Source organism: Mytilus californianus, unplaced genomic scaffold, assembly GCF_021869535.1.
Source record: "Mytilus californianus isolate M0D057914Y unplaced genomic scaffold, xbMytCali1.0.p SCAF_1, whole genome shotgun sequence".
In the NCBI taxonomy this organism is placed as follows: domain Eukaryota; kingdom Metazoa; phylum Mollusca; class Bivalvia; order Mytilida; family Mytilidae; genus Mytilus; species Mytilus californianus.
The window spans coordinates 80,056,405-80,070,217 of NW_026262581.1; the positions used below are offsets into that span (position 1 = coordinate 80,056,405).

Here is a 13,813-nt window from a genome sequence, read left to right on the forward strand (position 1 = left end):
TATAAAGAAACAGATGGAAAAAAACAACCTTTCAGTCCAAGAATGAAAGGGAGAGAATGTAAATTGTCTACATCACCGACAATGATCGATCACCCTCTATTGTCAAATGTTTAAAAACTATAAATAGAAATAAAAAAACCTGTATGATATTGGACATTATGCTATTTTTTGAAGAGCAGAAGACTATACAATAAAAATGTAAAAATTTTGGAGTTATTAAATGTTTGTAAGGTACGGAATTTCCATTTACAATTTGAATGTGTCAAAATAGGGACTTTTCAATTGTGAAAAATTTAATTTCACTTTGTACTAAAAAAATTAAACTACATCTGTGAAAATGTTTTAGCTTCGAAACTAGCCATCATACATATCCAAGTTTACGATATGAATAGAGGAATGGATGAAAAGGCTACAATTGTCACCTACCTGAAATGAATTGCGCATCTTGACCCAAAAGTAAGATTTTCTTTCTGAATAAATTTTTGTATATGATGTCCATATAATTTTTACATTATTCATGTACAAAATTCACTATTTTCAGCCCAAATATTGTCTTCTTGACATTTTTTTTAAGTATTCAGCATAGAATTTTTCTTGCCCAACTTTCAAAATTAATACTACATGTATATTGTAATTAATGTCTTATACACTATATCTATACAAAATAACTCTAGAAAGATAAAAGTAACGCCACCCAAATTCAAACTTGATCTGTGTTTTGTTGTTATAAGCATTGTGTATAAGTTTCATAATATTTGGATTGAGAACGGAAACCAATACCGGGACATACGGACGGACGTACAGACAGACAAGGGTAAAACTTAATGCCCCCTCCTCTACGGTGGGGGCATAAAAATAGATATAAGTATGCACACATCACATAAATATTGACTTATCTTTAATTAATCGCCATCAATTGTTACTTTCTAAAACCTTATGACATTTTGTTCTCTTTATTCACGCAATTCAATTTATATCAATATAATACCTTTATCATTTTATCTTTCTTCATATAGAAATGGGCTTTGATCACTTCTGAAAACTCTGGTGGTGGGTTCTGTAAATTTCCTATCATTGCATATTTTATATTGTTGTAGCATACATCTGAAATAAGGAAAATACAATAACAGTCTACCTAATATATGAGTTTTCGGTTACTTGAAAGTATAGTGTTTTGTGAACAAGTGTGCACATACTGAACTGTCTTGCCTACTTAACTGTTCATCATTGAATGTATGTTGAAAGTCTTAGAGAAAAAGGTTATACAACAAGTATTACATAAAATTAACATTATCAATGATCCTTGTAAATGAGGTAAAGTTCAGATGAACCCTGTCAGACAGACATGTACACCTAACAATTATTCCATACACCTAATACAGTTAACATATTGCTTATAGTATCTAAGAAACCATCTTAGCTAGCCAAGGGTTACAATCCGGCCCCCTCCTCTTCACCCTCTGAAAATTGTGGAATTACAAAAAAAAATTATTTCCATTGATCACAGTTGTAACTGGCTGCATCCAGTTAAAAAGTGCTTTTAAGATGATCATGTGTAAATTTAGAAAATGTTAATAAACATGTGGCACGTGCACATAGTGCCACAAGTCTTTACCCCTAAAACATAGGACTTTATTTAGAGACAAAGTTCTTAATCAACTAATTGAAAGTTCTTTGGTATGTTCCTCATGCAAATGTTGAAATGTCAACATATATATGTACTTTTTGTTAAAGACTGGACACAGCCAATTTTACTCCTCAGAACTGAAGATAGTACAAGTGCTGTCATTGGTCAAGAATGAAGTAGTTGGAGTGGGCGTGACTTCTATCTGGTGCCAGATAGCACAACGCTGTATACCCAAATTCTGTCTTAATCTGCCAAGGATGAAGAAATGCAATTCACATGCAATTTGATAGATAAAAATGTTTGATTCCTTGTGGCACTGGGTTCTACTGGTCCAATGTAAACAAAGAAACAACAAGTTCAATAAACTGGACATTTTCTATCCTCTTAACAAGTCATACGTCACCTTTACTTTCCATAACTTTTTAAAATGGTTGACAAACTAAAGCTTACATTGGAATTATACTTGCTGAAATATTCTTGGGGATGTATCTTAGAATAAATGGAAATGACCTATGCATGCTGATATTAAAAAAAGAAAAAAAAGGGCATATCCATATCAGGTGAATATACAGACACACACAAAAAAGCTCCTAAAATCTAACTTCTCCTTATTACCTTCCATTGTCTTTAAAAACTTGTCAGGATAAATCTTAAATGTATTCATTATAATTAACACTTTTTCATCTAATCTCTGATAATAAAATAGGGAACTGATGTAATCTTTTCATGCATAATAAATGTATATTCACTCCTTTTGTTAGTCACGTGTAAACAACAAACCTTCGTTATATTCATCACTGTGTTTCTGTCCTGTTTCTGTACCTATTTCTTGTTCAAAACCTGGTTCATTAAAGTAAGGATCAGGAACTAATATCAGGGACTGTATAGAAACCAGAATCTACAATGTAAATACCAAGTTTCTTATCATTTCCCAAAGCCTAGTGGAAAAGTAAAGCAAGTTTCTCAACTCCTCTTTAAATTTCTTAGTACCTGCCTCATGAATCCTTGTCACATGTCCAAGAAATTGTCATCTCTAATATAAATATCATTTAAATATATTGGTATGATATGTCAAAAGAGCCTCACCTTTAAATTTGATAATTGGTCTGAGGAATTAAAAATATATTTGGTATAGCCTTCATATCTATATCTTTTAGTTTAAATAAGTATTTAAATTTTTTGTGCAATTTGGGAATCACATTGTAGATGTGAACCAATCAAATAATAAACTGTTATCACAGAGGTATGTCTCGCCTTTTTGTAATTTTGATAATGCAAATGTTGAAATTAAAATTGCAATACTTTAACATGTAAGTAATGCAAATATTCAAAGTCGATGAACCATGACTGAAGGTACATGGCTAAACAATCTCCATGGAATGAGAATTGCCAATGCTAATACAACTGCATACCAAATACCATTGACTTATTATAAGTCGTTCCCTTTAAACAAACCTAAACACAAACATTAACTTGCATTTTGTATACTATGTAAAAGTTTCAAAGTCAATGAACTATGATCAGGGGTGGGGCTATATAATCTCCATGGAAACGATACTTGCAAATGCCAATAAATTTGCATACCAAATATCAATGACTTAACATTAGCAGTTCATCTTAAACTGATCTCATCACAAACTAATACATGTAAACTAAGAAAAAGTTTCAAGGTAAATAGACCATGACTGAGGAGGCGGGGCCAAATATTCTCCATGGAAATGAGATGTGCTAATGCTTATACAACTGAACACCAATTAACATTGGCCTACCACTAATGGTTCCCCTTGAACTGACCTAATCACATACTAATACATGTAAACTTAGCAAAATTTTCAAAGTCTATAGACCATGACTTAGGGGGCAGAGCCAAATAATCTCCATGGAAATGAGATATGCCCATGCTTATACAACTGCATACCAAATATCATTGACCTACCACTAGTGGTTCCCCATAAATTGACCTAATCACAAACTAATACATGTTAACTATGGAATGTTTCAAAGTCAATAGACCTTGACTGAGGGGGCGGGGCCAAATAATCTCCATGGTAATGAGATGTGCCAATGCTAATACAACTGCATACCAAATGTCATTGACCTACCACTAGTGGTTCACCATGAACTAGACCTAATCACAAACTAATACATTGTTGACGCCGTCGCCGACGCTTTTTGACTCTGTCAAGGCGAGTCAATAATGGATACTTTACCTGTAGAACAGTTGAGGTTTTTTCGTTCCACTGTTCCCCCTTCTGTCCCTCCCAAGTTCCAAGTAATGAAAGACACACTTTTCCACATCTGTAATATACAAATCAATGAACTATGGTTTAAACTTGGTAAATACATTTTTTCATCTCTGCAAAATGTTGCAATTATTACAAGATCTTTTAAAAAGCCATACAAATGTGACTAGGAAATTCTAACTTCACTGTGGAGGATAATAATACTAAATTTATTCATTAAAAATCCTTACTTTTCAAAATCCCACCTTGTTAAAATACTCTAGCATATATAACAAGAAGGCATCAAGAATAACAGATTAATTTGTCATTAACCTAAAAATTCATCAGTCAGTTACAAAAAGATATGCATTAACAAAAATAAATGATCTTTTATACTAAATTTCATTTTGATCAGGTACAATGAAGAGCAGACTAGTTACATAGTTTTAACATTGAAGCCAAATTGAAATTTTGATGTAATCTATGATCAGATGTAGAGATTCACTTGCACATGTATATGCATGAGTAAATTCTCATTGTTTAAAAAAAAATTTAAAACAAGTGTAAACACTGTAATGCACATATATATCTGTGTTTTTACACCAGCTACTTACGCATACAAATTTGGGTTAAATCTGACTTTTCCACTTCCTGTCGTGTGAAGGTTAACTTGTGGAGGGCATCGTGGGTAGGCAGGAGGGAAATATATGTCAAACAGGAAACATCCACCAGAATAAGGGGTTCCTTCCGGCCTGAAAATTAGTGTATTGATTTTCAGAAAAGTCTTGATACATGAAATAAAATATGAAAACCCTTTCATCATTTAAAAATTTTTATTCCATGGTATTCTATAGATTTCCTGTTTTAAATGAGGAATAAAAAACAGCTTTAAACTATGAGAATCAATGGAAATATGGAATATATGTCAAAGAGAAAGCAATCAAACAAAAACAATAAAACTAAAAAGACTTACCCTGTAATTAATGCTCTCATTAAAGTTATCTTTTCATCATCCTACAATGGAATAAATATTATCTTACCTCCTATACATTTCTAGGAAAATGATTGATTAAAAGCAACCACGTGGAGACCGTGTATATTCCATATTGGGTTAGTAGGTGGGGCTCATTTCAATACACTGTTAGTAGTGGTGTTACGTCTGATTATAAAAACAACACGGTATTGAAGATCGAAGAAAAATCTTAAAGGTTTCAACAGACAAAGAAATTGATGATGAACGATTGAAATAAATTCATAAAACACATTTAAAGCTAACAAGTTGTAATTGTTGGCATTTGTTTTGTATAGACCAATGGAAGTAGGTTCTTAATACTAACGGTATTGAAGACTTGATCACTTTCATAGGCCACTAGTCTAAATACCACATGTTAAGATAGTCGGTAAGATAAATTCGTTACATAGTGTGCTAGTGACCTAATAGGATATATATGGGGTCAGTAAATTCCATATGGGGATTCGAGTTTCACTCTCACCCCATATGGAATTTACTGACCCCATATATATCATATTAAGTCACTAGCACACTATGTAAATAATATTATTCAATGTCTATATGGACATATACTATGATTTCTAAAATACTAAAATTAGTATCCTGTGAATATCAATGAACCCACAGTAAATCAAATTTCTAATTGCACAATTATTACTATACTTGTCAAATAAGAAGTTCAATTACAGCACAACAGATTTACAATCAAAGGAATATGAAATTTCATTAATGAATGTGAGCAAACAACAAATAACATTCTGATTGACCTGTTTTAAAATTCAAAATGTTATCTTGACAATTATGTTCCTAATGACCTGTTTTAAAATTCAAAATGTTATCTTGACAATTATGTTCCTAAAGAGAAGTGCTACCTATATACTATGAAACATTTCTGACTATCTACATGTTATCAAAGGTATATTATCTTTATGGTTTTAGCAACTCAAAAATAAAATTAAATAAAACTTTTTTTGAAAAGACTCACAAAATATATGAAAACAGATATTGCTGTCTACTGGTACCCTTCATACTGTTCACTACAACAGAAGGATTATATAGTAGAAACTCAATTATTGCTTCTAGATCTGTACTATACATTTATGATTTTGGAGATAATGGTGCATTGGGTGTATAAGGATACACAGTGGTTAGGACATCTTGCATGAAACAAGAAATAATGACACAGTAAGCAACTGTGTACCTTCCAAGTTCTATAAAAGTATGTGTACTATCAATTTTACAGAACATGTATTTTTAATTCATAAATATTTGCATGCATTGTATACTTACTGTTCTGACAAATATAGATGAAGACAGATTTAGTGGTAAACTTGATGATAAAGATGTTAACTCCTGGGCTATTCTGAATATCTAAAATAACGAAAAAAGTATTGCAATATATAGATTCTGAATTACTGCTTTTACGTCCTACATCTATGAATAAAATGAGATGTGGAGTATATGTCTATCATACAACAGCCTGATAACTAAAACTAGAGGCTCTAAAGAGCCTGTGTTGCTCACCTTGGTCTATGTGCATATTAAACAAAGGACACAGATGGATTCATGACAAAATTGTGTTTTGGTAATGGTGATGTGTTTGTAGATCTTACTTTTCTGAACATTCTTGCTGCTTAAAATTATCTCTATCTATAATGAACTTGGCCCAGTAGTTACAGTGGAAAATATTTTGTAAAAATTTACAAAAATTTACAAAATTTATGAAAATTGTAAAAAATTGACTGTAAAGGGCAATAACTCCTTAAGGGGTCAATTGACAATTTTGGTCATGTTGGCTTATTTGTAGATCTTACTTTGCTGTACATTATTGCTGTTTACAGTTCATCTCTATCTATAATCATATTCAAGATAATAACCAAAAGCTGCAAAATTTTCTTAAAATTACCAATTCAGGAGCAGCAACCCAACAACATGTTACCTGATTGGTCTGAAAATTTCAGGGCAGATAGATCTTGACCTAATGAACAATTTTATCCTGTCAGATTTGCTCTTAATGCTTTGATTTCAGAGATATGGGCCAAAAACTGCATTTTACCCTATGTATTATATTTAGCCATGTCGGCCATCTTGGTTCGCGGGCGGGGTCATCGGACACATTTTTTAAACTAGATACACTAATGATGATTGTGGACAAGTTTGGTTAAATTTGTCTTAGTAGTTTCAGAGGAGAAGATTTTTGTAAAAGATTACAAAAATTTACGAAAAATGGTTAAAAATTGACTATAAAGGGCAATAACTCCTTACGGGGTCAACTGACCATTTTGGTCAAGTTGACTTATTTGTAGATCTTACTTTGCTGAACATTATTGCTGTTTACAGTTTATCTCTATCTATAATCATATTCAAGATAATAACCAAAAACGGCAAAATTTTCTTAAAATTACCAATTCAGGGGCAGCAACCCAACAACATGTTACCTGATTGGTCTGAAAATTTCAGGGCAGATAGATCTTGACCTAATGAACAATTTTATCCTGTCAGATTTGCTCTTAATGCTTTGATTTCAGAGATATGGGCCAAAAACTGCATTTTACCCTATGTATTATATTTAGCCATGTCGGCCATCTTGGTTCGCGGGCGGGGTCATCGGACACATTTTTTAAACTAGATACACTAATGATGATTGTGGACAAGTTTGGTTAAATTTGTCTTAGTAGTTTCAGAGGAGAAGATTTTTGTAAAAGATTACAAAAATTTACGAAAAATGGTTAAAAATTGACTATAAAGGGCAATAACTCCTTACGGGGTCAACTGACCATTTTGGTCAAGTTGACTTATTTGTAGATCTTACTTTGCTGAACATTATTGCTGTTTACAGTTTATCTCTATCTATAATAATATTCAAGATAATAACCAAAAACGGCAAAATTTTCTTAAAATTACCAATTCAGGGGCAGCAACCCAACAACATGTTACCTGATTGGTCTGAAAATTTCAGGGCAGATAGATCTTGACCTAATGAACAATTTTATCCTGTCAGATTTGCTCTTAATGCTTTGATTTCAGAGATATGGGCCAAAAACTGCATTTTACCCTATGTACTATATTTAGCCATGTCGGCCATCTTGGTTCGCGGGCGGAGTCATCGGACACATTTTTTAAACTAAATACCCTAATGATGATTGTGGACAAGTTTGGTTAAATTTGTCTCAGTAGTTTCAGAGGAGAAGATTTTTGTAAAAGATTACAAAAACTTACGAAAAATGGTTAAAAATTGACTATAAAGGGCAATAACTCCTTAAGGGGTCAACTGACCATTTTGGTCAAGTTGACTTATTTGTAGATCTTACTTTGCTGAACATTATTGCTGTTTACAGTTTATCTTTATCTATAATAATATTCAAGATAACCAAAAACAGCAAAATTTTCTTAAAATTACCAATTCAGGAGCAGCAACCCAACAACGGGTTGTCAGATTCATCTGAAAATTTCAGGGCAGATAGATCTTGACCTGATGAACAATTTTACCCTCTGTCAGATTTGCTCTAAATGCTTTGGTTTCAGAGATATAAGCCAAAATCTACATTTTACCCCTATGTTCTATTTTTAGCCATGGCGGCCATCTTGAATCGTTGGCCGGGTCACCGGACACATTTTTTAAACTAGATACCCCAATGATGATTGTGGCCAAGTTTGGTCAAATTTGGCCCAGTAGTTTCAGAGGAGAAGACTTTTGTAAAAGTTAACGACGACGGACGACGACGACGGACGACGGACGCCAAGTGATGAGAAAAGTTCACTTGGCCCTCTGGGCCAGGTGAGCTAAAAATTAGAGATACATATGCTTATACTCAAGTAATTGTCTGCAAACCAGAAAAATAATTGTTTTTGGCTTTTTCAGCCCCTAATTATTAAATAGTTTGGGCCATGACCCCCAAAATCAATCCAAATCTTCCTTTTGAAGTATGGAACCTTGTGGTAAAATTTCATAGAGATCCATACTCTTATACATAAATTATTGTCCTGAAACATGAAAATGCTTGATTTGGCCCCTATTTTAGTTATTGTCTGCGAACCAATTTATTGTTCATGAACTAGTAAAAATGACCCTTTTTGGCCACTAATTACAAAACGGCTAAGACAATACCTCCCAAAAACAATTTCAACCTTCCTTTAGTAGTATGGAACTTTGTGCTAAAATTTCATAGAGATCCATACACTTATACTCAAGTTATTGTTTGTGACCCAAAATGTCTTCAGACACCGACGCAGACATCGGCATAACATAATACGAACGCAAAAATTTTGCGGTCATATAAAAACAATAGGTAGGTCCTGTAATGAAGGCTGTCCTGAATGAATGATGGGGAAATTTAGACTGCCACTGGAAAATGAGGGTAAATTAGAATAGGACAAACATTTTGCATTGTTACAGGCCACCTACTTACCCCTCAGGGGTTGTTACAAGGGTTCTTAACATGCAGAGGGTGTGACACTCTCTCTACACAAGGCATCAGATTTAATGTCCCCATTCTGAAATTTTTATTCCCCAGTCACACCCCGGGTGACAGGCACATAAATATGTGGTGGGTTCAAATAATTTTTTGCATTCCTTCCCCTTTTAAATCTCAATCAGTAAACAAACAAAAGGCATATATAAGAACATACAAGTACAATAAAATTCAGTGAAGGAAAAGCACCTAACCCCCATACATCATACATGTATTTCAAAGTGTAAAATTACTACTGTGGATTCATTTATTTTCGTGGGTATCAATTTTCGTGGATTGAGGAAAACTTACATTTTCGTGGATATTTGAATTAGTGGTTTGCCGATTTCTGTGTACAAAGCCTATAGAAAATTTGTAATTCGTTGAACATATGAATTCGAAGTTCACCTGTACCCACGAAACCCACGGAAATTGGTATCCAACGAATAATAATGAATCCACAGTACTTGAACAATTCTTTCTTTATCTTTCAAGGAGTGTATTAACCTACCTGTTTCTGACCTCCAGCTTGATGTGACTTGTAAGGATTTGCATAATGGTGGCCTATGTTTCCCTCCACTTTAAAATAGGATATCATAAATTATTACTACACAAGTAATACTTCTAAAAATCATGAGAAAAGATGACCGAATATTTTTATACTCAAAGCATTGGTAATAAAAATGTTGTATCTCAAATAAGACTGAAAATTGGATATATAACTCTAAGACAGCAACAGTGTTATGTGTAAATGAGAAGAAACTTTAGATATCAAAAGGACAATAACCCATCAACAAGACATCTACTACAAAAGAACTGAAATTATGTGGATTATGTGCATGAAGACTTGGATATGACAGTTTTTTGTTATTAGTTAAGAAATTACTGTATTATTTTTTCTGTCTATGAAGAAATAACATCAAAAATGTGGTGCACACTGAATAATCCGTGTAGCGAGTTATTTAAAAGTGTGCACCACATTTTGAGGTTATTTCGAATAGACAGAAAAAATATTACAGTCATTCCTTATAATTTAATTCTAAATTCCATTTTTGGGGAGTAAATCACGAAAAACTGTTGATGACGTCACGGTCACATGACAAAATTATGTCTATGAGCTGATCATAAGACATGTTACAGCCAAAATTAAATTTTTCAGCCATGAACTTTCCACTTGTATTTTAATCAACAATCATTCAAAATTTATCTGGATTATTGAGTTTTCACTTTTACTGAGATGCATGATTGCACTCTGATGGTCTTGATGGCATGGCACAACACTGTGCTTTATCAGGAGTTCTTCTTGAATCTAATACGATTGGTTTCTTTATGAAACAGCAATAACTGAAGAAAATCTAGAAATTTGTAATAACTTCCTTAGCAAATATGATTCTGACTTACATGGCAAATCAGAACTACCAAATTGCATGCTCTTTAAAACTTGTTTATATTGCACTTCTAATTCTGCATCCTGAAAAATAATGCATAATATTCTATTAAAAATCTTCAGATCCAAAAAATAGGCATACTTTCTCACTTGAATTCAATTTACTGAAAAATTCATTCAAAATTGTGGTTATTTTCAATTCTATCAGTAAAATTATAACTATATGAAAACAATTTAAGGAAAACATTGAAGCAGATGTTAAAAAAACACCAGGACTAAATGTCCTGAAAATACAGAAAAAAAATGAATAAATATGTGTTTTGCCTATCTTCAATATTACAAAGTCAAAGCCCTCAGTCAACATTGATGTAAAAAATTTTATTTCATGCTTGATTTCACACATAACATTTTCCAATTTTCCTTATCTTTTTTGTGTCATTCGTAACATCATACTTTTGTCTATGAGCATTCCCTCTGGAAATTGACTTTGATTGATCATATTCTTATCAGTTAAAAACTGATAAACCATTTTTTACAACCAGTGTTTTTAATTTTTGAATGTTTCTTTCATTAGTTATAAGTCAAATCTGACAATAATAATATTCCATCAAGTCCAACATAAACTGAAACTAAGAATATATTTGGACTCTTCTAAAATCACCAACCATATTTCTTATTAAATCAGTAAGAATTTAAGAAATACATACACATTTAGTATTAAGAACATCATAGGGAGGAATCTGTTCTCCATATATGGTCTGATCATTATCATTACTATTATTTCTGTTACCAAGTAAATTGTTCCTCTCTAAAGTATCTATAAATAGCATGGTATTTATGTATTATTGTGTAAGCTTTACTGTGACAATCAAGTGTCATTCAAATAAACAAAATGTGTTCATTATTGTATTCTAATGTAGAAATTTGCTAAGTGACAAGGGAGGAAGTACTGTTTAGGAAAATAAAGCCCACTGTGTTGACAAATTTTAAACCTATTCTCTAGTAAACACATATTTTATTTGCATGGTGTTAACAGACTACCATATCTTTCTTCAAACGAAGCAGTTAAAAGTTTGTATGTTGCCCTCTAGTTGCCTTAAGTTTATTTTGTTGTTGGATTGTCATTTCATTAATGTATACCCAAAATCTCCTTTTAACCATAACCTATGACAGAGAGCATTTGTTTTGTACATACAAAAACTCATCAAAAATACCAGGCTTTTAATTTTGTATGCCAAATGTGCATTTTGTTTACAAAAGACTCATCAGTTATGCTCGAATTGAAAAAAGTTAAAATACCAAATAAAGCTGGAAGAGTACCTTATTTTCAATTGAGTAATTACAACAGTGACATGCACTACTTGTCATTTTTTTGTTTGCTATCTGCATTTTTACTTTTAAAATTATCTTGCGTTGGAGTTCATTTTATTTGCAAGGATATCTGACTTTTTTTATCCTTTCATTTCTAAGTCACTTTTCTTTTTTCTTCCAGCATGTCACCTCAATACGCAGACACAGTATAATGCTATATTTACTTCTGAATTTTTAAAACTCTTTAACTGTAAACCAAAGTCTTTTTAAATGTGCATTAGTACTTATTAATTTCTTACCTTTAACGTTGTTAAATAACGAAACCATTTCCCTGAAATTACAATTAAAAACTTCATTTAACAATGTTTGTCATGTTAAAAAGAGTTCTAAACTGTCATGTAAACTAATTTTCTGCAAAGTTTGTTTTCTTCTCTAACTCAAAAGAAACTAAAGATACACTTTACATATATGTTTATTTTATGGTTCCCATCCTTTGCCTTGGACAATGTATGCATTTGAACTGTCATAGTTAGTCCTTCTTTCATTATTTTGAATTTTAATCAGACTTTACTTTGAATAACTAGTCAGGTGACAAATTTGAAGCAGATCTGGAAATATTTTCACACAATTTCAGTCATTTTGAGATGACTTAAAAGTTGGTGCCCTTTTTATCAAATTGTCAAATTGTCGAAATCACACTAGATTCATAACATCAAAGAACTTGTATTGACTGTTTCATCGCATTTACTTCATGAATTTTCTTACCATTTTTCTAAAAACGTTCAAGAACAGTTCAAGAACAGTTAAGGGAAGGCAACAGTTTAAAATTGAAATGATTTTATTGACTCAAAATGGTAAATTTCTCAGACATCGCCAACGTTTCTTTCGATTTGAAGACAAAATTAAAACCGTAAGTTTTGCGACAATACTAAAGTACGAATATTCTGGATTCATTTTTTGATTTGTTTTGTTTATAAAATTGACAGGAAATCACCAGCTTTTTAATTTTATTACCTTTAAAAGTGTTTGAATATAATAGATAATAGTTGCACTCGTTTAATTTAGCATGAAATCAATTTTGAATTTTACAATTAAGTGTCTATTCTGCTAAAGACAATTTCACGCATGCGTATTTTACATAGTAAATAAAGCACATTTGTAACTCGTAAAAATAACTTTTTTCTACGTAAATTAAATCAAGTTTTAATTATTTAAATCAGAATTGACGATTGTCTTTGTGCAAAAGTAATTAAATAATGAAGACAGTTGTCATGGAATTTTTTTTCTCTCTGATGTTAGTTCTGAGCTTGTGATCAATGTCAGGTGTGAATTAAAAACACAGGTAAAAAGTGATTAGCGATCAGTAGCCAATATTTCCCAGAGGCATTAATTTAGTTATCAAGAGGTCCCTCAGGATTATCATACTATACTGGAGTGACAGTTTTATTACAGGAAAAGGGATTACAAAACAAAAACAAGTGCAAAATGGCGAATAAGAAACCTGATCTCAATGAAATGACAGAAACTATATCTGTAAAAAAATAAAATTTGTCCTAAATCCCAATCTGCCGTTTAGGACAAACAGCTTTCAGTTAAGGTCATGACTGGCAGATATGACTGTTTCTGGACCCTTGCTTGTAGTTATTTTCTATGGTAGCACTGTTTTGAAGAAAGTAGTTTTTTTATATTTTCAAATCTATTTTTCAACTAGCTATAACTGAAATTAGAATACAAAATATTTATGAGGATGAAAAATTTTAACTGTGAACATCTTAAACTCTGATGATGACACTGACACCAAAA

General features: G+C 32.1%; 1 protein-coding gene across 1 annotated transcript in view; it reads right to left on the reverse strand.

Annotated features, from left to right (window-relative positions):
• The window catches only part of LOC127707997 (baculoviral IAP repeat-containing protein 6-like), a 47,512-nt gene that overhangs the window by 4,765 nt on the left and 28,934 nt on the right, over positions 1–13,813 (reverse strand). The window contains exons 23-32 of the mRNA XM_052212785.1: positions 12,310–12,341; positions 11,407–11,516; positions 10,714–10,783; positions 9,824–9,891; positions 6,152–6,232; positions 4,823–4,863; positions 4,464–4,601; positions 3,838–3,925; positions 2,408–2,525; positions 989–1,104 (exon numbers count right to left, since the gene is read on the reverse strand). Coding sequence (XP_052068745.1) covers positions 989–1,104; positions 2,408–2,525; positions 3,838–3,925; positions 4,464–4,601; positions 4,823–4,863; positions 6,152–6,232; positions 9,824–9,891; positions 10,714–10,783; positions 11,407–11,516; positions 12,310–12,341 — 862 coding nt within the window. The remainder of the gene's footprint in view (positions 1–988; positions 1,105–2,407; positions 2,526–3,837; positions 3,926–4,463; positions 4,602–4,822; positions 4,864–6,151; positions 6,233–9,823; positions 9,892–10,713; positions 10,784–11,406; positions 11,517–12,309; positions 12,342–13,813) is intronic.